The 24,800-nt window shown below is 41.2% G+C and overlaps 2 protein-coding genes across 4 annotated transcripts in view; both read left to right on the top strand.

Moving 5' to 3' along the window:
• The first annotated feature begins 2,917 nt into the window (after positions 1-2,917).
• On the top strand, positions 2,918-14,795 carry kcng1 (potassium voltage-gated channel, subfamily G, member 1). Its single transcript, XM_030734280.1, has 4 exons — positions 2,918-3,054; positions 4,021-4,158; positions 10,455-11,291; positions 12,836-14,795. The coding sequence occupies exons 3-4, from the start codon at positions 10,509-10,511 to the stop codon at positions 13,613-13,615; spliced, it is 1,563 nt and encodes a 520-aa protein (XP_030590140.1). The 5' UTR covers positions 2,918-3,054; positions 4,021-4,158; positions 10,455-10,508; the 3' UTR covers positions 13,616-14,795.
• A 1,362-nt stretch (positions 14,796-16,157) lies between these two features.
• The window catches only part of src (v-src avian sarcoma (Schmidt-Ruppin A-2) viral oncogene homolog), a 30,586-nt gene continuing 21,943 nt past the window's right edge, over positions 16,158-24,800 (top strand). For all 3 annotated transcript variants that reach the window (XM_030733033.1, XM_030733031.1, XM_030733030.1), the window contains exon 1: positions 16,158-16,534. The gene's annotated coding sequence lies outside the window, so the exon portion shown is untranslated. The remainder of the gene's footprint in view (positions 16,535-24,800) is intronic.

Raw genomic sequence — 24,800 nt, 5'->3', positions numbered from 1 at the left:
TACATTAATCCTCAACAAAAAGGTTAAAACTGTATCAGAAATTAGCAATCAGCAATCAGCAGGTGAACACCTGTCGATACGATAATTGCCAGAGCTGGCTCGATGAAAACATTCAGTTTAAATATCCAGTTCTTGTTTAATTTAACTCGTGTTTTATAATATTCAGATGATGTTCTACACCAAATCTCCCAGTGACTGTCACTGGGAGAAGCACAGCGTGTCTGAATCCTAACATACTGTGATTAATAATTAAAAATTGCAAATCCAGCAAAGGTGGATTTGTTGCTGCTGTGATTTCTGAATCTATTTGGACCGCTTGTTTGAGCACTGCAGCGTAACTGGAGCTCGCCTAGCGCCCATAAACTGGCCCACTCAAGTGTCAAGCCAATATCTGCATATCTTAAGACTTAGTCGTGAAAATCAACAGGCCATCTTTAATCAGAAAATATAAATGCTCTGCTGCCAAATGGTGCAACACAAGAGTGGAGATGAATTTTTAATAGCACTGCTCCATAAATGATCGCGTTAGTTTGTCAGTGACACGAACACCTGTGCCACACACAACCAAAAGCATAAATGTTATTTTTTAGAATAACACAGTTTCTGCTATTCTTGATGAATTTGTGTACACTTGCTTGTATTGTAGGTCAATTTTATATTATTCATTTAAACAGCTTTATAAAAGATAACTGTGTATGAATATGGTAAATGAGGACAAATCAGAGATTCGTTAAGTAGGTCCCAAGACTTAAAGCACCAGATTCCCTCCTCTGTAAACTCCTCTTTCTGTAAAACTTTATTAGCAAGCCACAAAACTTAGGAGGGGATTTTAGTTGCGAACAGAATCAGAAACAGAATTACACAGATTGGTAGTTGTTAAATTTATGTAACTAAAATCAGATGATTTGATGACTGAAATGCCCTTTTTCCCCTGGATTTGCAAAGCAGGTGTTAAATCAACTCTAGCTTTTTCCACATGAACAAGGCCATTTGAACATCTTCATATAAACTGCTCTTACAGTACTGCTTGACATAATTCTGATGGGTGTTTTTGTGTGATTGGTTTAGTTTCCTCCTTGTTGACATTTTCACTGAATAAACACTCAACAAATCCCTTTGATCGTCAGGTAAATGTCTCCTCACTATCCTGAGAGCTAATTTTAAATCAGCTTATAGTGCCTTCAGTTATTGTGAGCCCAGTCTCTCTGTAATGAGGGTGTCTTATACATAAAAACGTGCTTTATTTTAGAATTAGTATTATGGTCCTTCTTTTTGATTCCCTCCTTACAGTAATACCTTCTTCTCTTGTGTTTTTATTTAATATTTTTTAATATATGCAATACCTTCTAAACTTCTCTTGCTTTATGTTAATGTATAATCTGCCTTTTTTCTAAGTACATTTAGTCTATGCATCTTGTTTGGAAATTGCTATATCAATAAAGCTGACTAACATTATTATACACCTTCTGTTTCGCAGTATTGGATATGGCAGTGCTTGTTAATCTTTATACGATCACATATAACACAGTACTCTGGTTTGCTGTGGTGGATGGGCTCTGTGTAAGCTCAGCCAAATTGCCGTGCAGTCTGGTATGAAACGGCGCACAGAGATGATAATCATTTAACCTTGTTTGTTTGTTTTGACAGGAGACATATCTCTTATGCCCCTCAGTACGAAATCAGCATTGTAGAGGTTATTATGATGATATTATGATTTTATTTTTTATTTTGGCCACAGGGATTTTTGTCTCATTTTTCTTTCTAGGAAATGTTGTGAGTGTGCTATTTTCATTCCTGGTCTGTATCACAATCTTCAGTTGCCTTCAGTCACCCATCTAACAGCAGCTCTAACAGCTCTATTCTGAGACACAATAGCTCACAGGAATTACACCTGACCCTTCCTTTTCCTTCCAATATGTCTTTTGGGGAAAAAAATAAAAACATACTCGGTGAAACCATAAAATAATAGTACTTTTTTACCCACTGCAGTCATACGCTGCTGACTGGGGAAGAAAATTGGACCCCTACGTATAAAAAATGATGCACATTTATTTTTTTTTTCACCATTATGGGGTCATAACAGCACTGGAGGGGAAATAATATGCTGAGACTGACTTGTCATGTGTAGATGTATGTTTACTTCTGCAGTTTCCATTTAGGTAGATCAATAAGGGATAATGGTCCCAAATACAGTTTTGTGATAATTCTCAGTAAACATGCCGTATAAGTGTGTTTTTTATTTTTTATTTCATTCATACTGGATTGATTTTATGTTGTTTACTCTTTGGATATTGTTATTTCTTTCCCTTCTGGAGGTTATACACTGCTAAAAAATAGGCATCATCACCCAAAGACAATTCAAAATGAATATTTATATATAAAACATAACAGCATAAAGGAAAATTACATTTCTGTATTTGTTCTGGTGGTGATGAACATTCTCAGTATGAGCCATGCCTTCCTCCTCATCATCATACTCCATGTTAGCATTTCCCACCACTTGTCTAAAATTGGACACCCTGGTGAGTGTGAGCCAACCCACAAACGGCCCTCCCCTCCTCCCTCAGCCAAGTAACCCACTGGACAAATATAAACCTTTCTGTGAGTCTACAATCAAAAGACAGTCATTATTCTCATTTTAAAGGTGAAGGGGAAGTATGGGTCTCTAGATGGTGGTTGCCATGGATTTCTCTGAAAAGGTTTTGGTATAACGGCACATCCCACTTCTGATGTCAGCGCTCGAGGAAGGGGGGGAAGAAGGATTTGAGAGAGAGAAAGCGAGAGTTGAGGGAGAAGGAAAGGGAAGGAGGGAATAAGGGAGGGAGGGCGAGGGGAGGGGAGGGGAGGGGAGGCAGCCTGTTGCTCATGATCATCAAATAGCCTTCTCGTACTCCACAAGCCCAGTGCCTTTGCATAGATGGACAAGAGTTAAACGAGGTAGCAGCAGTAGCTGAAAACACACTTCACTTCATTTTCCTTCATGTGCATTCTTCGCATCGCCTTCAGCCTTCTTCAGCAAACTAACAGCTGCCGAGAAACAAATTCCAGAGCACAGTGAGTATACATAAATATATGTATATATATATATATATTTGTGCATGTTTTCAAACTTGAAGGTTTGTTGCACAATAAAAAACTCCTTAGTTGTAAGTTACACTTTGAGAGTGTTTCTCATGCATGCAGCACAAAATTTGTTTTCAGTGTTTAACTTACAAATTACATTGTACCTGATATCCAGGGGTTGATATTAATACTGTTTGCATAATGTGCTTACCTGGGAGTGTTATTGTAGATCCCAGAAATGTGCCGTCATTATTATTTTTTTTTTTTAACTAACTTGAAAGGTGCAGCAGCAGTGTCAGTTCTAATCAGACTTAGCTAATTAAAGGCTTCCTGTGAAGTCCACCTTTCATTAAAAGAGGCATTATCCGTCTCTAACAGATGACAGAGATTTGCATGCCGAATGCGCTGCGTGCACGCCATGGTAACAAGGCTGCAGCAGCAGCATGACGGTGTATGATCTGTAAACATTTACTGATATCTCATCAGACACAGAGTTTGATGTGGAGACACGTTTTCTCTGCCATCCTCTCCGAGCAAGGGCGTATATTTGATAAGCATACATTGCGTTTGAAGTGGCTTTAGAAATTACAACCACTTTTCGAAATCTAATTTTAAACTGAAATTGATGCACGAGAAACTTTTGAATGTGACTTCAAGTCCTGAAACACTGCTGATTTTGTGTCAGTGAATCCATAAAAGATCCTTTTCAGTACGGCACGTGATTTCATTTTGAAGATGATGTTAGATTATGGCCCATAATATGATTAGGAGTGCACAATCCAAATGCCTCTTTGGAGACCTCGGATCAGTGATATATGATATGTAATACATCATCCTCTCTCCCTCCACCAGGTAATTGTGACTCTAATGAGATGAACTAATGACTTTCCTAATAGTGCCTCTCTGATTCTTCTCCACAAAAAGACCCACAAAGTAATTATAGTATCCTATTCTCAGGTGCCTTTATGTGTAAGGTACCTGAGATACATATCCTCCAGTATCTCCTGTTTCCCTGAGAACCACTGGGTACCCAAAGAGATCTTCAGCCAGGGCTCAGAATCAACACAAATCGGGCCATGGACATGCTTTGAAAGTGTAAGTAAGACAAAGTTCTTTTCTCTCTTTCTGAACTCTTTTTTTTTTTTCTGCACAGACTTGAATGTGAATTTAGTCCATCTTTTAAAAAGTCTGAAACTCTTTCATGTCCCGATTAGACTGTTTAGGCTTCTAACCACTTCAAACTGTGCTAACATTTAAAAATACAACTAAATTAGTTTTTCACTTACACCACATTTATACAGGAAATCTTTCATTTTGTGCACCCAGCACCTGGAATTTAAGTACTGACCATTAAATGTCTTATTTCCCGCTTCTTCATCTTCTTCAGTCCCACCTCACATTCATCAATCCTACTTAAATGACTGTTTGCCTAGTCCATTTACAGCATCTCAGCACTTTAAGTACTTTATCACTCATATGGTATTACTCCTAAGAGTCAAGTTTTTCTTTTTTTCCTTGGCGATCTTTTAATCGACCGGTGCAAGTACCTTCTGTCACCTCAGCCTGCAGGGACTTTCACTGGGTCCTTGTGCAGAGGTCTTTTGAAACACTGTCTAAAGTGACAGACAGCCGGGGCTTCACTGCAGCGAGGTTGTGCTGCCTGCACACATGCTCGCTGTCGGAGGCACTTTTATCTGCTGCTTGTGAAAAACAAATTATTTACACATCCCTGAAAGATTAGGTGGTCAGACGATTGCAGCCCGACAGGAAAAGGGCAGGAAGAGATGAGCCTCGGTTAATGCACGCAAACGATGCAGAGAACTTAATGTTATGCAATCTTTATATAATCAAGTTAGATGAGCACTCACAAATGGTGAGAGTGTGCAATCATCCACTCAGGAAAATTCCTGAGATGAAAAAGAAAAACACACGCTGTCGTTATACATCAAATGTGAGTGATGGGTGTAAAGTTGAGGTGTTTTGTGTGCTGACTAAATATTGTGTGTCACAGTTTGCCGGGGATAAGAGGATGAGAAGTGCTGAGGCATAATATGGAGCGGCGATGCAGAAACCTAGAGATTTGGTGGGTCGGTTCAGACCGTGTCCGGGGAGTAGAGCCCTTTAAAAGGAAGGACAAGCAGAGGACAGATTGGGAAATAAACTGTGGACAGAAAATGACAGAGGTGTGATGCTTCTCATTTGCTCTTTGTTACAAGACATCTTATGCTAAGGGAGACATGACAAAGTGCTTGAATTCAAAAATTTCAAAATGCTATCCTTATTTGAGCTTTTAAAATTACATCACAGAGAAACGTTTGTTTTAAACGAAGGCTGGTTTACTTTTCATTCTATCGCAGTTTGCACTCCAGTTGAAGCTGAACAGTTAACAGAATGAAAAATAGCAGCCATTAGTCCTAACATGCAGTAGCTCATTACTGAAACATATCATCTCCACAGAATACTTCTCTGTACCTCAGAAACAGAGAGCAGCACACTGTGGCGGTCCACAGACAGAGTTGGGGAGACATTTATTGCCCTGCAGCTACACTGTAGCTTCTTCCAGGGTTCTCGGCATGCATTAATACCACCCACATCCAACAAAAAAGAAACATTTTTGTTTACAACTATTCCTGCTGGAATTACTGTAAGGAAAGGTCTTCAGGGTAGGATTGCTTCTGGCATGCCTGACTGTTTCAGTGTTTAACCAGATTTCAGAGAGACAAAGAGAGAGAGAAAGAGAGGGAGAGAGGGAGACAGTTGGGTCTTGGCAGCTCTTGCGGTCCATTTCTGGAAACACCATCCTCTTATAGTCCATTAGAGAACAGTGAGCTGTTAAGGGAATAGGAACAGAAGTGGTTGTTGGGGAGAGCAAAGGGACACTGTGTGGTTTAAATGGTCGTTAAGCCTGAGAGGGCATGACTGGCATGACTTCATTGTCAGGTGACATATTTTTTTCTGCAACCTTTTTATAAACAGTATTTATTTTACAACACTTTATTGCTTTACAAAAGATACTAAATAAGACTGCACTCTACACTTTGAACATCTGCCACTGGAAAGATAGCCGACCGCCGTGAGTCTCTGAGGTTCAGATTTTCATCAGAAACGCTGCTAAAAATTTGATACTCATCAAATTATTCAGTATTTCACAGAATGAGTCGAGCTGAATTGCAAATCACTGATTCAGAGACAGATTGGTAAAATCTGTCTTACACAGCACTTCCACCAATATGCAGATATGCAGCAATAAACAGTCATCGCTAAGTAAACTATTCATGTCTCTTTGTAGGGACAAGCACATCTACAGATGTTTGTATTTAATATTGAGATTTTATTAATATGAACCACCCATAATGGACAAATGCTTTTAAAACATGCCTCTGCGTGTGTATCTCAGACAAGAAATCTCTTCATTTTTAAAAGCCTTGAGCTTTTTTTTTTAATTGCTCTGCTTCTGATCTTGCAGTGATCGTTAGTATTAGGCTCTTTAAAATCATCTCAGTAAATATTGGTGGTATTGAAAGTCTCCAAAGGCTCTTGAACAGGGAACCATGGGAAATGCATGCACAATACTGTCAGGCAACTGGGACTCACAACCCAGTGACTCACCAGGCAATCTGGAGAACATGCCCTGTGGCTTAGCTGTGATAACACTGGCACAGAAAGAGGCCAGACCTCAGCCGATCTGGTGGGGAGAACAGCCTTCGCTGTCTTTGCAGCGTTTCATCTCTCCTTCTCCTTCTAGACTTTGTCCCCCAGAGGAAGCATCAGAGGCGCAACATTGCACAGGAAAGGAAAAACAACAACAATAACAAAAAAAAAAAGAAACGAAGAAAAAAAAAAATGGAGCGTTTAAAAAAAATGCTCCTGTGACTGCAGAGATGGAAAAGCACAATCGGTTTAAAAGCAAAGTGAGAAATCAAACAGCCTCAAGGGGTTAAGTGTGATTTAATCTAGTAGGAGAGTGGCGTAGGCTTGTGCATAGCCACACTGGCGATGCATTGTAGGCGTATTGATAACCTCCACTGCATGGAGGGAGAATGTGAGAAGGAGCAAAAAAAGGAGGGATTTTACACTGTTTTGAAACATTATTTTCATTCTTGTGTTTTGCTTTTGTTTAACAGCACTACTGTTTATTTGACAGGCGGTATTTATATTTTAAAACTGGGAAATGAATGAATCTGCGTTTGTTGGTGACCTACAGGATTTTTCTGCACGCACCGGGGTTTTATTCTGACCTCAGGGGTATTCCACATATGAAAAATCCAATAAAAGCCCATAATCAAACATTATCAGGAAGCTAATGCAACAAGACAGAACACCAGAGAGAAAAGCTCTGGGTGGGTTTGCTCTGATTTCATGGGTGAGAGATGGTGCTGACTGTAATCAGCGGCTCACAGAGGCTGACAATGCAGGTGCCTAATAACCATTCAGTTGACACGTTCACATCCCCATTTTAGAATCCTTACTCAGAATTTGGCAGTGCAGCAATCCAGGCACTGACATTTTAATTTCTAACCAGCTAACCTGCCTCCCCCTAAATGACTGTAATTGATTAAATTAGTTTGGACAGAGGCCACAAGGCCGTCACTGCACTGGTGATAAACTGGTAAACATTTTCTAGTTCCTTCTCTTTCTTATTGTTCATTATTGCTGCTCCTCTTCTTGTTTCATTCTGCTAAAGAATCTTTGGTAAATGTGCACATGCTGACACTCAGAGGAGCCTGCGCACACCTCAGCCGACACCTAACTGTGTTTTAAAGCCTCCCGTTCCAAGAATAGCACAGACAAAGTATTAAATGTGTTTGAAAACAACCTCTTTGGTATCTGTGCAATAAGAGTTACATCAGTGAATTACTGAGTCAGTACAGCATCACTGGGTGAGTGAAGTACGAGTAGTTACCCCCTATATACCGAGCAAGCATAACATTATGACCACTGGCTGCTGAATTGGATAACAATGATTAACTCTTCATCGTGGCACCTGTTAGAGGGTGGGATATATCAGGAAGCAAGTGAATGTTTTGTCCTCACAGCTGATGTGTCAGAAGCAGGAAAAGTGGGCAAGCATGAGGATTTGATCGAGTTCAACAAGGGTCAAATTGTGATGGCTAGAGGACTGGGTCAGAGCATCTCCAAAACTGCAGCTCCTGTGGGGCGTCTGCGGTGATCAGTATCTATCAACAGTGGCCAAAGGACGTAACAGTGTATACACAGAATACACAGGGCGTCACAGTTAGTTGTGTATGGGGCTGCAAAGCAGCAGACCAGTCAGGGTGCCAATGCTGACCCCTGTTCACTGGCATGGGCATGTGAGCGTCAGAACTCGACCATGGAGCAATGGAAGAAGGCGGCCTGGTCTAATGAATCATGTTTTCTTTTACATCACAAGGTCGATTGGGTGCATGTGCATCACTTACCTGGGGAACACCTGGCACCAGGATGCACTATGGGAAGAAAGCAGGCAGGCGGAGGCAGTGTGATGTTTGGGCAATGCTCTGCTGGGAAACCTTAGGTCCTGCATCCATGTGGATGTTACTTTGACACGTACCACCTACCTAAGCATTGCTATAGACCATGTACACCCTTTGATGGAAACGTATTTCCTTTCAGAAGGATAAGGCACCCTGCCACAAAACAAAAACGGTTTAGGAATGGTTTGAGGAGCACGAGTTTGAGATGTTGGCTTCCAGACCTCAATGGGTCAGTTTTGGCAGCAAAAGTGGACCAACACAATTTTAGGCAGGTGGTCATAATGTTATGCTTGACCGGTGTACTGTATGTATAATATCCAACCCAGCCACAGGGGAGCCATAAGCCAGTGTACGCCTAGTACCAGTCTCAGCCCAGGTAAACGGTGAGGGTAGTGTTAAGAAGGGAAACCGGAATAAAATCTTTGCCAAATCAAACATGCAGATCATCAGGAAAGAGATTTCCCTACTTAACAATGACTGCCTCCAGTGCTGTTGGCCAGTAGGGTGACAGTGGAAACTGACAAGATCATGAGTCTGAAACTGGAAATTGAAGGGGTGATGCTGAACGTTGTCAGCTAGAAGAGAAAGAGGAATTCTGGAGTAAGTTGGACAAAGTGGTACAGAGTGAGCCCAGCAGGGAGACATTGGTGATTGGAGCAGATGGTCTGTGGGAAGACTTTGGACATCAAAAAGAGAAAGCGAGTGAAGGCAGAAGCAAGGATTAAGTGGTGGAAGCTGGAGAAGGAAGAATGTATAGAGAAAGTGAAGAGAGAGTGTTGAGAAGATGGAAGGAGTACTTTGAGGAGGTCATGAATGTAGAAAATGAGAGGATGATGGATGGGGGACAGTTAGTGAATCAGGAAGTGCAGAGCATTAGTAAGGAGGAAGTGAAGCGCAGCTGTGACGGTGATGAAGAGCAGTTGGTCCAGATGACATATCTGTGGAAATGTAGAGCTGTCTCGGACACAGAGCTGCTTTTTCACTTCCACCAACAAGTGGTGCTGTGGTAACAGTAATTAGCTGTTACCAGTAAATTTGATGAAGGAACAAAAGGGTGGAGTGGGTGGAGATGAGAATCAGGGGTGATTTGTAACAGAAGGATAGCAGAGACCACAGAGGATGTTCATGGATGTAGTGAAAGGAGGACATACAGAGGGTTGGTGTGACAGAGGAGGAGGGTAGAGATAGGGTGACACGGCCAATGACCCACTTTGGTGACCCCTAAAGGGAGCAGCCGAAGGAGGAGGAAGAAGAAGAGTTGATTTCGAGTAGTCATGCACATTTCAAAGCACTTTTTTTGTACAGCAAATTAAGGTTTCTTTACAAGTCAGTGTGACATTATATTTAATGAAAGTTAATATTAATGAAAACAGTCTTTTAGGGTTTCACAGTGTTTACACATATTAATATTATGCTCACCAGGCTTTCCTCGCTATAGCCGTACAATATCTGAATAATGTGTCGTCGGTGGAATATATTTCAAGCAGTTTTCTTGCTTTCGTTTCTACAGTGAGTGGGTTGCTCTGCAGGCAGTTTGTTTACATATTGCTATGCTTTTCTTATAATGACACATACTCATTTGAATTAAAATGCAAACAGACTAAGTGGCTCCTGCTGCAGTAACGATGCATGGTGATATTAGTCAATGGGTAAAATGATACTGCTCAGTATGTTTTAGTGGTGAAACGTGGAGAGACCAGGTTCAGTACTGCTGACTATCTTGGTCAGGACTCTCTTGCAAAAGAGATTTTTAATCTTAAAAGTCATATTAGAGAAACTATTAACAACTGCACTTTTTATTAGAAAAGGATTCACTGAATTTTTGCAGAAAACTTATTTGATATTTGAACAGTTTGACCCATTTTGTCAGCCCTGTGCTAACGTGTTAACTGTAGATTCTCTATTGTTTCTCTGAAGGTGGCAGTGTGCTGATGGGAGGCTAGGCACAGGGATGTGAGCGGACTAGTAAAGATGACCCTGTTGGCGGGTGATGGCTCTGACTATGACTACAGTGCCCTGAGCTGTGCCTCTGATAACTCCCTCAACCCTCCTCTCCAGCAAGAGCAGGAGGCTCTTAAGGGGGCCTTCTACAAAAGGGCACAGCCTGCTCCTGAGCTTAGCACCATCCATGATAACACACTCCTGTCCAGTGCCCGTAAACTCCATGCCATTATCAACGTGGGTGGCCTACGTTACCAGCTGCCTTGGACCACCTTAGAGGATTTCCCCTTGTCTCGTCTGGGCCAGCTGCACCTCTGCAGCAGCTTTGATGAGATCATGCGTATCTGTGATGACTATGATGTTACACACAATGAGTTCTTCTTTGACCGCAGCCCCTGCGCCTTCCGTAACATCCTGACCTTTCTGCGGGCGGGCAAGCTGCGGTCCCTCAGGGAGATGTGTGCTCTCTCCTTCAGAGAGGAGCTGCTCTACTGGGGGGTTCCAGAGGAGAGCCTGGAGTGGTGCTGTCGTAGGCGTCTGCTGCAGCGCATGGAGGAGTTTGAAGCTATGGAGAGAGCAGAGGAGGAGGAAGAACTCCTGGAGGACCTACTGGATTCAGACAGTGGCCACAGAGGGCATGCAGGTGACTCTAGATTCAGTCGGTGCATGGCCAAGCTAAGAGACATGGTGGAGAGGCCTCACTCTGGCCTCCCAGGAAAGATCTTTGCTTGTTTGTCAGTGCTGTTTGTCACCATCACAGCCATCAACTTATCCATCAGCACCATGCCAGCCATGAGGGAGGAGGAGGAGTCGGTGAGGAGACACTTGACATTTAACACAGCACATAAAGATAAAAAAAAAAAATTATAAAAAAACTAAATTATCTAAATCAAGACAGAAGAAGAAGAAGAAAAGTAACTAGGGCCTAAACACAGTCTTTTTTAAATGTATCCAGAGAAAAAATGGAGGCAAATTTATAATTTATTTGCTTTTTTTGGAGAAAAAAAAGTGTGTGTAATTTTAAAACCTCATCGCAGTAAGAGAAGGGAGGGTGCTGAGAGAGCCACAGTTGTTTTTCCAGATTAGGATGAATGTTTGAAGATGTCTCAGTCTGCTTTCATGAAATGCTTCCATTATTATGTCTGACTTCAATCACAACCATAATTGGCACCCCAGCCTTTTTAGTTGAATCAAAGCAAAACCAAATATTTGAGCCACACACATAATCTTCTTGCAGGGAAAAGTGCAAACAGGTTTTGAATTAATTAACTGATTTCTCTTTGCTTTTGAAAAAAAATAAATCTTTTGATGGAAGTGCAGATTGACTGCAAACTCTTTCACTTCCGTTTTAGAAACAAGATTTTTTTTTTTGGTTTGTTTGTTTGTTTTTTGTTTCTGTTTTAACCTGTTCAGGAAACTGAATGCAGATACAGTAAGTGTGGGAAATGGGTGGAGTGCAAAACTCTTAACGGTTTTTTGTTTGAAATCATCTACTACTCCACATACTGGGTTTCACATTGAGTTGGCCTTCTTAAGCTTTAAACTGCTAAAAAACAAAAACAAACAAAAAAAAAAACCTCTGCATTGCTTCTGTACAGTGAGACATCTGATGCAGATGAGCTAAACATCACCTCTAAGTCACACTGCTAAACTATTCACTGCTCCAAAAAAACTGAAAAGAAAAAAAAAAAACTGCTTGTTGTCTGATTTAGTTACACTGATATATTCATCTGGCACTCTCAGATTGTTTTCTCACTTGAGTGTCTGAATTCATTTGTTTAAATAGAAACGCCGATGATCTCATCCTAACAGCTCCTCCAGCTCTAATTTGTTGCTGCCAGACAACAAAAGCGTTGCGTTAAAAGTACACGAGTGTTTCAGGTTATCTGGAGATTTCAGGTGGTCAAACCACTTCCTCCTCTGTGGGAGTGTGTTTCATAATAATGATATTATTCCCTGATATGGACTGCATTGAAGGGAGATCACAGGATGTGCTTTGAAATGCTTTGAACCTTTTCTCAACCACGCACTGAATCACTAAGAAAAATACACCCCTTCGAAAAAACACGTGGCATGATTATCCGGCCTAAGATTTAGTGTATTATGACATTCATTATAAATGTATATGGGAACTGAGACTTTTTTTCAACAACCAAAATTGGTTATTTTATCTTTAATGAGCAATTCTTGTGCTTCCTTTATTTTCTTGGCTGTAGAAACATTTTTGCATGTTCAGCTGCTCAGGGCTGCAGCATCCTCCCCTGTTTAGCGTTTGGATTTCACACTGAAGTGGCTCCCTCTAGTGATTCCATCTCATATACATGCCGGTGACCACATTTTGTTTCTTTCCTTAACAGGGCACCTGTTCCCAGATGTGCTATAACATCTTCATTGTGGAGACTGTGTGTGTAGCCTGGTTCTCCCTGGAGTTCACCCTGCGCTTCATCCAAGATCGCAGCAAGCTGACTTTCCTCAGACAGCCCCTGAACCTGATCGATGTGGTGGCCATCCTGCCGTACTACATCACACTGGTGGTGGACAGCACTTCCAAAGGGGAGAAGCGGCTGGGTTCTGGCAGCACCTACTTGGACAAAGTGGGCTTGGTGCTGCGTGTGCTGAGGGCCCTGCGCATCCTCTATGTGATGCGGTTAGCTCGCCATTCACTGGGTCTGCAGACTCTAGGCCTGACAGCACGCCGCTGCACAAGGGAGTTTGGACTGCTACTCCTTTTCCTGTGTGTGGCCATCGCACTATACTCCCCCTTGCTCTACTTGATTGAGAATGAAATGGCCACCACACAGGAGTTCACTAGCATCCCTGCTACCTACTGGTGGGCTGTTATCACCATGACAACGGTGGGCTATGGGGACATGGTGCCAAGGAGCATCCCAGGTCAGGTGGTGGCGCTGAGCAGCATCCTAAGTGGTATCCTCCTCATGGCCTTTCCTGTCACCTCCATCTTCCACACATTCTCACGCTCCTACGTGGAGCTGAAGCAAGAGCAGCAGAGGCTCCTGCAGAGGAGGACGCACTTTCTGCTACGGAGCCGCATGGCCGGGCTAGGCAGCAACCTTTCCTTAGAGAGTGATATGCTCTTTCCCATAGGGTCGTCTGACGCGAGAGAAATAGATGACTGAGACTGCAGGACAAGTGAGGACATGAGAAAGCAGGGGGTAGGACAGAAACAAAGGCTGAAAGAGGTAACACATGGGACCGAATGTGCAACCAAGACAGGAAGAGAGCGTGACAAAGAGAAAACAGGGGTGAAGAGAAAGCAGCATGGATTGGTTGGTTGAAAAAGGTGTCAAAAAAGTGAAAAACCCAAAAGACAAAGAGATTTTTTTTTCTTCCAAAAATAAACCAGCTTTTTTTGTAGCATTGTACACTTAAAGAAAACAATACACAGAAATGAAAAGATGAGACAGAATAAGAACAAAAAAAATGACCTCTTGGTAAAAAGCATTATATAACAGCAACAGAATAGCAAAGATAAGTCCAGCTGACAAAAACAAATACGCATAAACCTCAAGCTTAACAATGACCTGCAGTGTTGAAACAGTCGTATTATAAAACCCTCGATGCTGTCAACAAACAACGCACCTGAAGAGCACAATCACGGCTTCACATCATGCAACAACATTGTGATGATTTTCATCTCTGGTTTGTGCCGATGTTTTAATGGACTTGTGTTCTCTCTGGAGCTTTGCAGTGTCACTGAATAGAAGATGCTGTTTGTTTCCCAAAGGTAAAATTTCCTCCCCAAACTATCATGTGACCTTCCTTGATAACACATACTGTGGCACAGCCAGCATCTACATATTAATTATGATGTCTTAATTGTCCTTCTTCTACACTTAGCAATTCATATGCAATTTTTGAACACTTTCTGGAGCATTATTGTGCTTGTAATTACTGCATTTGCTGTGCATAGCTGTTTATAAATTGTACCTCTCATTAACTTGGATTTGAATGGAATCTATCCTGTCGATGATTCATTGATGCCTCTTGTTTTAACTTTCCACTTCATAAACTGAGGAGATAAATGACTAAGAACATCAACCACACATGCCAGATGCTAGAAAGGGTTCAGTTATATCGTTATAGACTGAAATATCAGTCTAATCTAATCTGTTATCCATGATTTACACCAGTGGTTCTCAAACTGTGTGGCAGACGCATCTGGTGGGGTTTAGACCTGCTGCAGGTGGACAAATATGAGGTGAAACTTAAGTAAATGAATAAAAGTTTGCCAGGAAAACAAACAAGTGTTTACTGATGCTGTTGTGAGAAATTTAGCTTGGATTCTTTTTTATTGCTAATGACGTTTTTTTTTTTTTAATGTGGGGGTGGGGGGCTTAAATTGTTTTGTGCAATTTGAGAACAACTGCTTTACACATCCAGATAAAAGTAAACATTTCTGTCTACCTATGGAACGCCAGACAGAGTATTCTGTCTTGCACATTGCTACAGATTTACCATTGAGCAGTAAAACTGGTGGGTTTTTAAAAGATCTCTAGGTGATCTTTTTGTCAGGAGATCGCATGCGTAGCTCATTTTTGTTGATATTGTACCCTGCATCTCGCCCTATGACAGCTGGGATAGGCTCCAGCCCCCCTGCAACCCTGAACAGGATAAGCGGAAGAGAATGGTTGGAATGGACGGCTGTTGTGATAACAGTGGTAATTCTGCAGTGGTTGATGTTGGTGGGTTGAATCATAATATGAGTTCTTATATAAAAGTTGAAACCATATAAAAGCTTTTGCTTGGCAGAGTCTTGTATTCTATTACACTAGATTGCTAAGGTGGTTCTAAAAAAGTGCTTGGTAAGTGTATAAAATAGGTTTAAGTAAAATTACCTCCACCTCGTTCATCTACAATATTAAACCTCATGTCATACTATAACATGCTGACAAAAATCTAGAACTGTCTCGCATAAGAAATGTAACTTAATGTGGCTACACAATGAGAACTATTGCTTTTGCTAAGTACACTAAATGCACGTTTTTTAATATATATCTGTATCACAGTGGTATTATTAGTACTTGTGTGCAAGTAAACTGAAGTACTTCTTCGTCTGCAAAGTTGACAAAAGATTCTGCAGCTACTTTGATTTATAAATACTGCCTCGTTTGAACAGTAGGTGGCAGCATTGTGTCATCAAACTGAGCGGGATAACAAGGAATCATGATCTTTGATTTTTGCCATAACAAAAAAGAATAATAGAAAATCCGGCTACTTCGCACTCTACTTCAGGAATATTAAAGATTCCTTCATAATAGCAGATTTTTTAAAATTAATTTGATCCCTTTTCGTAATCTAATTAATAATACGGCTAAAATGTATCCAGATTTTTAGGTCAGCCTTTGATACTTCAAGTGGGAAATTCAGCACTGTTTGGTGTTCAGTTTATGATTTAATGTTGATGTGAAGTTGGCTCACATCGGAAAATCTAACCGTTCATGTGTCATAGGCTAAACAGCCTTAACCGACAAGAGCCGTGTGAGTAACTCTACAAAGAACCACGTTTGAACCTGCACTCTCAGGTGAGGAGGGGCTTCCATGACACGCCATTCAAGCAAATCAGACAAACCAACAGCGCAAAAACCATCCCACCAATCGGAGCTTCCACAATGCGGCGATGTCTCCTCCCCTCCTTGCCTCAAGCACATCCCAGTGTTTTGGTCATGATTTGGTGTTTTTGCTTAGCGTCGCCGCGGCTTGTCGGTGTCTGTTACGCGTAAAGCTCGGGCTTTAAATGCAGAGGCATTCCGGTACTTCTTCATTTAGATCGCGTGAATGAAAAATGCTTTCATAGCTTCAGAGAGGCTTTCCCCGTCATGACTTCACCGGGCCGTCCCTCCAGTTGAATGGGATCCCTCCTCATCGCTTTGGCACCGACTCTCTCTTCAGCTGCCCATCTTCTCCAAGCCCCAGTTTCAGGAATCTGAGAGCTTTTTAGTTTCTCTGATCAGTTCATTAATGCTTTGATGCGAAATCCGCCGGTCTGATCGACAGAAGAGCGACGCCGTTAAATCTCCGGTAGCCTGCGCTTCACGGTGAGTAGAGCCAACTTGTTGTGTTAGTGGCTTGACAGGCGGACAGACAGGGGTTAATAAAAAATGAATGAGCGGTCGGTGCGCAACGGCGCTTGAAACAAGTAAGGACAAAAAGCAGACTTTTAGGCCTTTTTTAAAAAAAACATTGTAATATAAATTTGCGCGTAACGTCTTGTTCTGTGTGTAGATTGTTGCAAACAGATCCTTTTTTAAAAATGGTGATCAGCAGCTGGTAGTTATTCAATTCAATTTTCAATTTAATTCAATTCAGTTGAATTTTATTTATATAGCGCCAAATCACAACAAACAGTCGCCTCAAGGCGCTTTGTATTGCGGGTAAAGACCCTACAATAATACAGAGAAAACCCAACAGTCAAAACGACCCCCTATGAGCAAGCACTTGGCGACAGTGCCAAGTTATAGTAGTAATAAATGAAAACAACCAGTCTGAAAGTAAATCGTCACAGCTTTTCTGGAATAACTTAACAGCACGTGCTGTAAGGAGTCCCTGTTGGTCACTTCAGGAAACACTCACACCACATCTTTTAGTTGCACATCCTTGATTTTTACAGCTATGGCCACCTGAGAGCCAGCTTTCGCAAGTGAAACTTGGCCACCCTGTTTTTACGGGCTACCTGCTCTAGTTGATTTGATTTGTGTTAAAAGTGAAAGAAGAAATGTGGGTTTTCCTTGTTCACGCTTAATGACACAGATTTCCCCACACAGTTTAAAGACATGACCGTCATATGCTTAGGATTAATCTCTCCCACTCAACATGACTCAAAGCTCCAAATATTGACACAACTCTGGTGTATTACCTAATAACTGAAAAGTTATTGTGCAATTTGTAATATATCGTAGAAAGCCAGTCCCTTGAAGGTGTAGTTTCAGTCCTCCATAATGTTTAACACTGTGACCAGTCATTGGCTTGTATATACTGTACACAGCAGTTCAGACTCTTTCGGCCAGACTGCTGATCCAGGATCATCCCACAAATCTGCTAACCTAGCCTTTCTCATTTGTGTCAAAAATTAAAACTGATTTAGTGTCTAGACAAGATTTTCTCATACGCACTTAAATATTGGTCTCAGTTTCTGCAAGACGTCACTGTGTGGCATGTTTGTTATCATGCCTGTTGAGATACGGCAGCTGGCACAGCCCTTCTGCTCTCCATATGCGCACACACGCGCTTAAACGAGCGGTACCACTGCTGCAGTGTGCTGTCGCAGCTTTTTGATGTGCCTTAGGTTGAAATATTGTTTATAACCATTCCTCTTGTTTTTATTTTTCCCCTCACTGTAGTCCTCATGAAATCTCAAACATTTCTCCGGAAACATATTTCAAAGTGACATCCGTGGTGTTTAAAGAGTAGCTCCAGATAAGAACAGCATGAAATCAGGAAAACTTGTGAAGTCACCATCTCCAAATCTGATTATATTACATGATAATGGTGCTAGGTGATAGGAAAATAAAATTTTACGCCTCATTTGCATTTAACCCTCAGAGTACCCTTACCCCTAATTATCTAGAATCTGATTGAAGAGCTGGGTTATCTATGCAACTGGCAAAAAAAAAAAAAAAAATCATAATTAAAAAAAAATTGTGGGACCTTCAGGTACCCTCAGGAGATCAGAAAGATTGATCCTCAAAGTCAAGTGAGAGGGTGTGGTCACTGAACTTCAGGCCACGCCCAACAAAAAATCTGCTTACACTCTCAAGTCTACTTAAACCATATAAAGATACATCAATATGTCCTATTTTAGTTTCTATCAAAAAAAAAAAGCACATTCCATAAGAATATGTTTAAAACTTTTCTGGGGCCTTTTTTACTCTTTTTTTTTTTTTAAATCTGCATTTTGTACGTGTAACTGCACTGTAATTACACCAGCTACTCATTAGCAGAAACTGTTGGTCTTCCTTGTTTTAACATATACAGTTTTGTTGCATCACTTCCTATTCCGGGATTACCCTTTCCTGAATTTGTAATTCATGTTACAAAGTGTTTAAATGGTATTTTTAAGAAAAAACTAACAGATCCTATGACATTTTGTGCAATTGAGGCTATTTAGAATAGAATAGAAGAATAGAATGCCTTTATTGTCATTATACAGGATGTACAATGAGATTGGAGGGCCACTCCTGTTCAGTGCCATGTAACAGAAAATCAAACTCTCTAAAATAAAAATATTATAATCTAGTATGATCAATATAATCAAGAGATATACAGAAATAAACAATGTGTAAAATATACAAAAAATAGAATGTATAAAAATATATACATACATTGGTGCATCTGTACATTGTAAGAAAAGTAAATATGTGTATACATATAATAATGAAGATGATGAATATTGCACTTGGTGAATGAATATTGCACTAGTGAATGAATACTGGATATTACACAATATAGGAATGTCAGATATTGTTCAGTATGAATAATATAATATTGCACAGTTACAGTGGGTGAGTGTGTGAGTTCAGGGTGGTGATTGCTCTGGCGAAGAAACTGTTCTTGTTCTTGTTCTTGCTTCATATTTAGCAAAAGATATTCATTCAGATATACATTTTGTACATTACACACTGGAATGTCAATACATTTTTTTGATAGGAACTAAAATAGGACATCTTGATGTATCTTTATATGGTTTAAGTAGACTTGAGAGTGTAAGCAGATTTTGGTGGGCGTGGCCCAAAGTTCAGTGACCACACCTTCTGACCCTACTTTGTTTTTACATGTGTTTTTTTTTAATCTCCTGAGGATACCCATAATTCTTTTTGATGATTTGTAATACCTATCCAGTATTGATTAAGTGGCAATAAAAAAAATCTGTGCAATCTGTAAGAAAATGCCCTACAGGACCAAAATCAATGAATGAAAACAAATACATTGATGTTACATTTGATTATCAGTAGTGCATTAGACTAATCCTCCACAGATTCTCTAGTGGGGTTTTGTTTGTGTGTGTGTGTGTGTGTGTGTGTGTGTGTGTGTGTGTGTGTGTGTGTGTGTGTGTGTGTGTGTGCGTGTGTGTGTGTGTGTGTGCGTGTGTGTGTGTGTGTGTGTGTGTGTGTCTGTTTTGTCTTTTCCTGAAAGCATTAAGATGCTTGGCAGCAGGCAGGAAAAGCATATTATTTCCCACGTGTTCAGTATAAGTTGGTCCAGTACGAGCTGATACTGGAAATGAAGCAGGGCATGCCTGATTATTTCTGCCGTATATTTTCCTCTCTCCTCGTAAATCTTTTCAGCTGCTGTAAAGCCGGGTCAAATGTTACCATTTTCACTTGCTTCCTGCAACCAGTGAGTGAGAAGTCTTTTTGAAAGTGGTGCATGATGGTCCATTGTAGTTTCTAACTGCCAGATTTCAGGCTCCGCAGAGGGGACCTAATGCTCCTTGGAATCCCATGAATGTCTTCCAGTGGAAGCCGTAGATGTTTATGTCAACTCCAATGAGACTAGTGGAAATTGGCTCTTAAGGCTGAAATTCCTGCTAATTGGCAACGTGGATGTGGACTGGCTGCTTTGTTCCCTCTTATACTGGAGTGGTTTGTCTGTCAGGGTGATGCACTGCGCCTGGCATCAATGAACTGCTTGTTTCCGCAGCTATCCAGCCCTGGAGAATCAGCGGCTTTAAGACAAGTTGCTTCCACTTTCAAAAATTGCCTTTGTGCACCTATTCATAGAAAAGGAAGGAGAACCATTTAGGGTGGTCTGCAGGGAGAAACTGCTTCTCAGGAGTTCCAGCAAAGCATTTTGATGGTGATGTGTGTGTTTGTCTCTGCCTTTAACTGCACTGAAGCAAAGTGAGCAGTGGCATTAAACAGCTTTCACTCTAGCTGGCAGTTTGCTGAGTTCATCATTTGATCTAGCTCATGTCCCACTTTCCTTTAGGTCAGATGAGGATTAATTGGCATTGAGCTCTGAGGACATACTGTAATTAGATTTTTAAAAGGATTCGCCTTTCCTGTACATTTATTTGTGGTGCTACGCCTAATGTTAAATATCAAAAAGTAATAAGCACACACACACAGAGAGCTTCAGGAGAAAGTTAACTAATCTCAGTTTGGACATACTGTAGTTGTTTCTGATATTCTAAATAGAGGCCAACTGATATCAGTACTGGCATTTATATTAGTTTAACCCACACATCGGCTTATATATTTAGCAGGTCGCCGGAATATATCTCAGCACTGATTTTTAACATTTTATTTTTAATTTTTAATATTTTTATCTATCCAGCAGAATGGGGCCATCCATAATCGATTTACAAGTGGACAATCCCCTCACTTTTATTTCTAAATATCAGTCACTGCAAACCAAACCAGAGTTAATAATAATAATCTAAATCTAAATCAGCTCTATATGCTGTGCAATATTTGAAGTTATGAAAACCGTAGAAGAGCACAAGTGCATCATTTTGCCGTTTCAATGTAACTGTAACATACATACAGTATAGTGCTTAACAAATTTATTAGACCGCCAACCAATGTAAGGTTTAATCCACAGCTGCTCTAAATTAACAATACTGGTAATTACACAAATCACGTTTTTATGTTTCTGTAATGGATAATCCACCAGCATACACAAACTCTTTAATCAAAATTATATTTTTAATCCTAAAATCTAATTGTTATTCATGAAGTTTCAAATTTACCATTTAGCAAAAAAATCAGGGAAAAAAAAACAAAACAGGAAAGCACATTATTATTTTTGAACAGATAATAGTTTTAGTGGTTGAATGTTATGCTTGATTAATTCTCAGAGAAGGCCAGTGTGCCGGCTCAAATTTGGGTATAAAAACATGAATTCAGTTTGTTATTTGCATAATAAATAATAATATATTTTTTAGTTTCAAACCAGTTTTTGACAGATTTCTAAAATATTTCTGCTTTCCTGTTTTTATGACAGATGATCTACTGAATTTGTTAAGCACTGTAGTTTGTGTGAAGAAAACTAGAATCTCTTGACATCCAGATTTTTTTACTCTCTAAATGTTGGTGTAGGCATAGGCCTCAAACTAAAAAGAAGAAGAAGAACTATAACGGATAGTCCAGAGAGCCAGAAATGAAAGAAGTGCTCAGAAATAGCAGAATAGAGGATGAATCTAAATGAGCTGGGGCTTTAGTAGTAGTAGGAGTAGTAGTGCGCCTGTGCTTTGTTAAAACAACATACGATTCCCCTTTGGCTTTCGAGTACTTAACAAACAAAACACTTGTCTGATGCCAGCATCAACCCCCCCCCCCCCCCCCCCCCCCCCCCCCCCCCCCCCCCCCCCCCCCCCCCCCCCCCCCCCCCCCCTTCAGTTTGCCAGTGAGATATGTGATGCACTCCAAAAAGAAAGAGAGCAGGAAAGACTGTAAACTTGAAAAGGGGGCATGAAATTTGTGATGGCTTCCTACTGACAAAAGCCTTTGAATTTTTTATGTTGCAGATACTAAACTTCTGTTGCTCTGGCCCAGATTTGTTGCTAATTAGTGCCCAGCTACTTTCAAGGGCATTCGGATGAGCAGGGGAATGCCAGTGCCACCTGTTCTCCCTTTCTTCCATCTCTCCCACCCCGTCACATGTTGTCTGTCTCTGTTTAGGCTTTATACATCAGTGTGCTAGTTTTTAATCTAAAGGTTGTACCTTTCACTTCTCTGGCAATTCTACTTTCTTATCTACTGTATCTTGTGTCACTGCTTAAATTAGTGTCTGCAGAGGAAATGCGGTTTACCGTGGATACACCAATAAAACATGAAGCCACAAAGCTGTCCATTGCTCCCAGTAAAAGCACTTGAATAATAAAGATGAAGAACTGAAGTGCTCTGACATATCCCTTCAAGCCCTCACTCAGAGGGGCCTGTGCTTGCTGGCCATCTGAATGAAGTATCTGATAGTGGTTTGATACAGACACACAGAGGAGGGTTTGTATCCTCCCAGGATCATTGGCCACTTCCTGTCCCTGTGCTCTGGGAATGAGCCGGGGTGACACAGGCCACGCATCTTCACTCAATCCACCCACTGTTGCCACTGTTGGAAAAGCGATCACTCTCACACCCTCATTCCCATCAGTCCATGCACATTTCTTGTGACAGGAAAAGCGTCTTTGGCATTTAGAAAGATGCCTCTCTGTGTAGCTTTGTGTAGGCGCAGCTGTGCGAGCCTGGTCAGGCTGATGAGATGCTGGGAAGAGCGCATGCTGCTCTCCCCTCCCCTGAAACGTGAGGCTCTCCATCCTCTGAGAATCACTGCCGTGTGTGTCGACATGGGAGTTTTTGCACAGATCATGTACCGGCAGGGAATACAGACCATGTCATAGTCAACCTCTGGCCCAGGCAAATCTTATAATCTCACCAAAATCCGATAACAGGAGTGCGCGTGAAATTTTTGGAGCAAAGCTGAACTAAGGGATGAGGGTGCTCAATATGATTTGTGATCCTCTCAGTGAGTCGTGTCGGGCAATGAAAAGCAAAATCTGGAAGAAGACAAATTTGCTTGAATGAAGTGTTACTGTGCTCACAACTGTTGTGTAATTACTCAGATGACTCAGATGCAGCAAAAAGGATTAGGCCATATTGGGTCATATCATAGGCTGTTGGTTTGACTAAACAATGTTTTATTTTTTGCAGAGCCAGCTGCTATAATTGGTAAATTATCTCATAATGAAAATAGTAACTGGTTGCAGTTCAGATGTTGGATCTTTGTTACAAGTGAAATAGTTAATGAGATCCAAATATATCTGTGTGTGGTTGCCAACCAATACTGATGACTCAGTGGTTACTTTCCCAGATGATGTAATTTCTCACTTTTAAATTTGGCTGTTTGGCTCATGGCCTGTTTTGGGCCAAAATCTGTGCATCCATCGGCATTTCAGATTATCTTCACAAATTACTGACTTAAATTATTACTGTAGCTCACTGTGGACATTTGGGACCATGAAACATAACTTCAAGTGATAAGCCGCAGTCATCACTCTTTTCTGTACCTTTTGGATTGCCATACCTCTCCTCCCCAGGCTCTGACCTCTGGTATCACCCCTGCCGTCATGATGAGAGTCTAGATCTCTCTCAGAAGCTTTGTAACCCAACCCCTCTGTAGCATATGAAACCTCCAACTGCACCACCAACTCGCTGCTCTTCACTGATTGCCCCGCAACCTGCGTCTCAGGCTCTGCTTCGCCACCCCACAGAGTTACATTTGAATATTGAAATCAGGGGCTTCTGAACAAAGGGTTGGTTTAAAAGAGATGGAGGAAATCGCTTCAATGTGGGGGGGGGGGGGGGGGGGGGGGGGGGGGGGGGGGGGGGGGGGGGGCTCGCCCTCCAATCTGTTATGGAAATGTCATGGCAGGCAGCAGTTATGTTTTGATGATGAAGTGTGACATGGGTACATTTTAATATTTTAATGCGTCTGCAACTCTGATACTTTTATTTGTCTATCTCCAAGGAAGCAGGGCTCAACACTGGGATCTTTGTGTCTCAGTTTCAGTTTGAATCCAACCAAAGCAGTTATAAAAAAGTGTAGATTGAGCATGCTTTATTTATACTGCATGTGCACAGAAGCGCAGAACTTTGGCTATAGCGCTGTTCTTTTTTTAAATAGCTTCGCCATTGAAGACAACCTAATAATGGAGGCATATCAGCTGATGATCAGCTGCAGGATGACATTCTTAGCATACATTTAGCTCTCTGAAGATAACTAGTAGTCTGGTGTGGAGCCTTTTTTTTGTTTGTTGCAGGATGAACAGCCACAGTGTGTGTTGTGACCTTGAATCACATTCCTGGTCTTTAATTGTGTGAAACATTTCTGTGTGATGCTGCCTTTTCTTACCCTGACAGGCAGTAGAGGAAAAGTTTTTTGGAGTGGATGTTATGTATGGCCCAGGGCAACCTGTGCTTCTGAACATCTAGGAAGGGACAGTGTCTCTACCTGCTCTCCATACATTCCTGCTTTGGGCTGTGTGAGCAGGAGAGCAGTTGAAACTCGCCTTGTCCTCCTCTTTGCATTCCTTAGCCGTGACTGAACTCAGTCACTGTGCTGCAACAAACCTTGGATGGTAAAATGCCCTTCTAGCGCTCTTCCTCATGCTTTACACAGTATAAAACGGTACAGTATATACAGTGCATTATAAACAGTATGTTATATATGTTCCCTCCGGATGGATCAGGCCTTGGATTTTAGAGCTGCAGGGATTTCTCGCTGCCTGGCTGTGCAGATGAGAAGCTAAATGGTAGAAGCCCTAGAAAAGCCTTAGTTTACAGAAGCATGAGGCACATGGGAGTTTCT

Source organism: Archocentrus centrarchus, chromosome 7 (assembly GCF_007364275.1).
Source record: "Archocentrus centrarchus isolate MPI-CPG fArcCen1 chromosome 7, fArcCen1, whole genome shotgun sequence".
Taxonomy (NCBI): Eukaryota; Metazoa; Chordata; class Actinopteri; order Cichliformes; family Cichlidae; genus Archocentrus; species Archocentrus centrarchus.
This window is presented reverse-complemented; position numbering and strand designations above follow the sequence as displayed.

Bases quoted from the DNA above. Each gene is read 5' to 3' on its own strand.
- kcng1 (XM_030734280.1), top strand. From the start codon at position 10,509: ATGACCCTGTTGGCGGGTGATGGCTCTGACTATGACTACAGTGCCCTG. The intron at 11,292-12,835 runs GTGAGGAGACAC...TTTCCTTAACAG, and splicing joins TGAGGGAGGAGGAGGAGTCG to GGCACCTGTTCCCAGATGTG.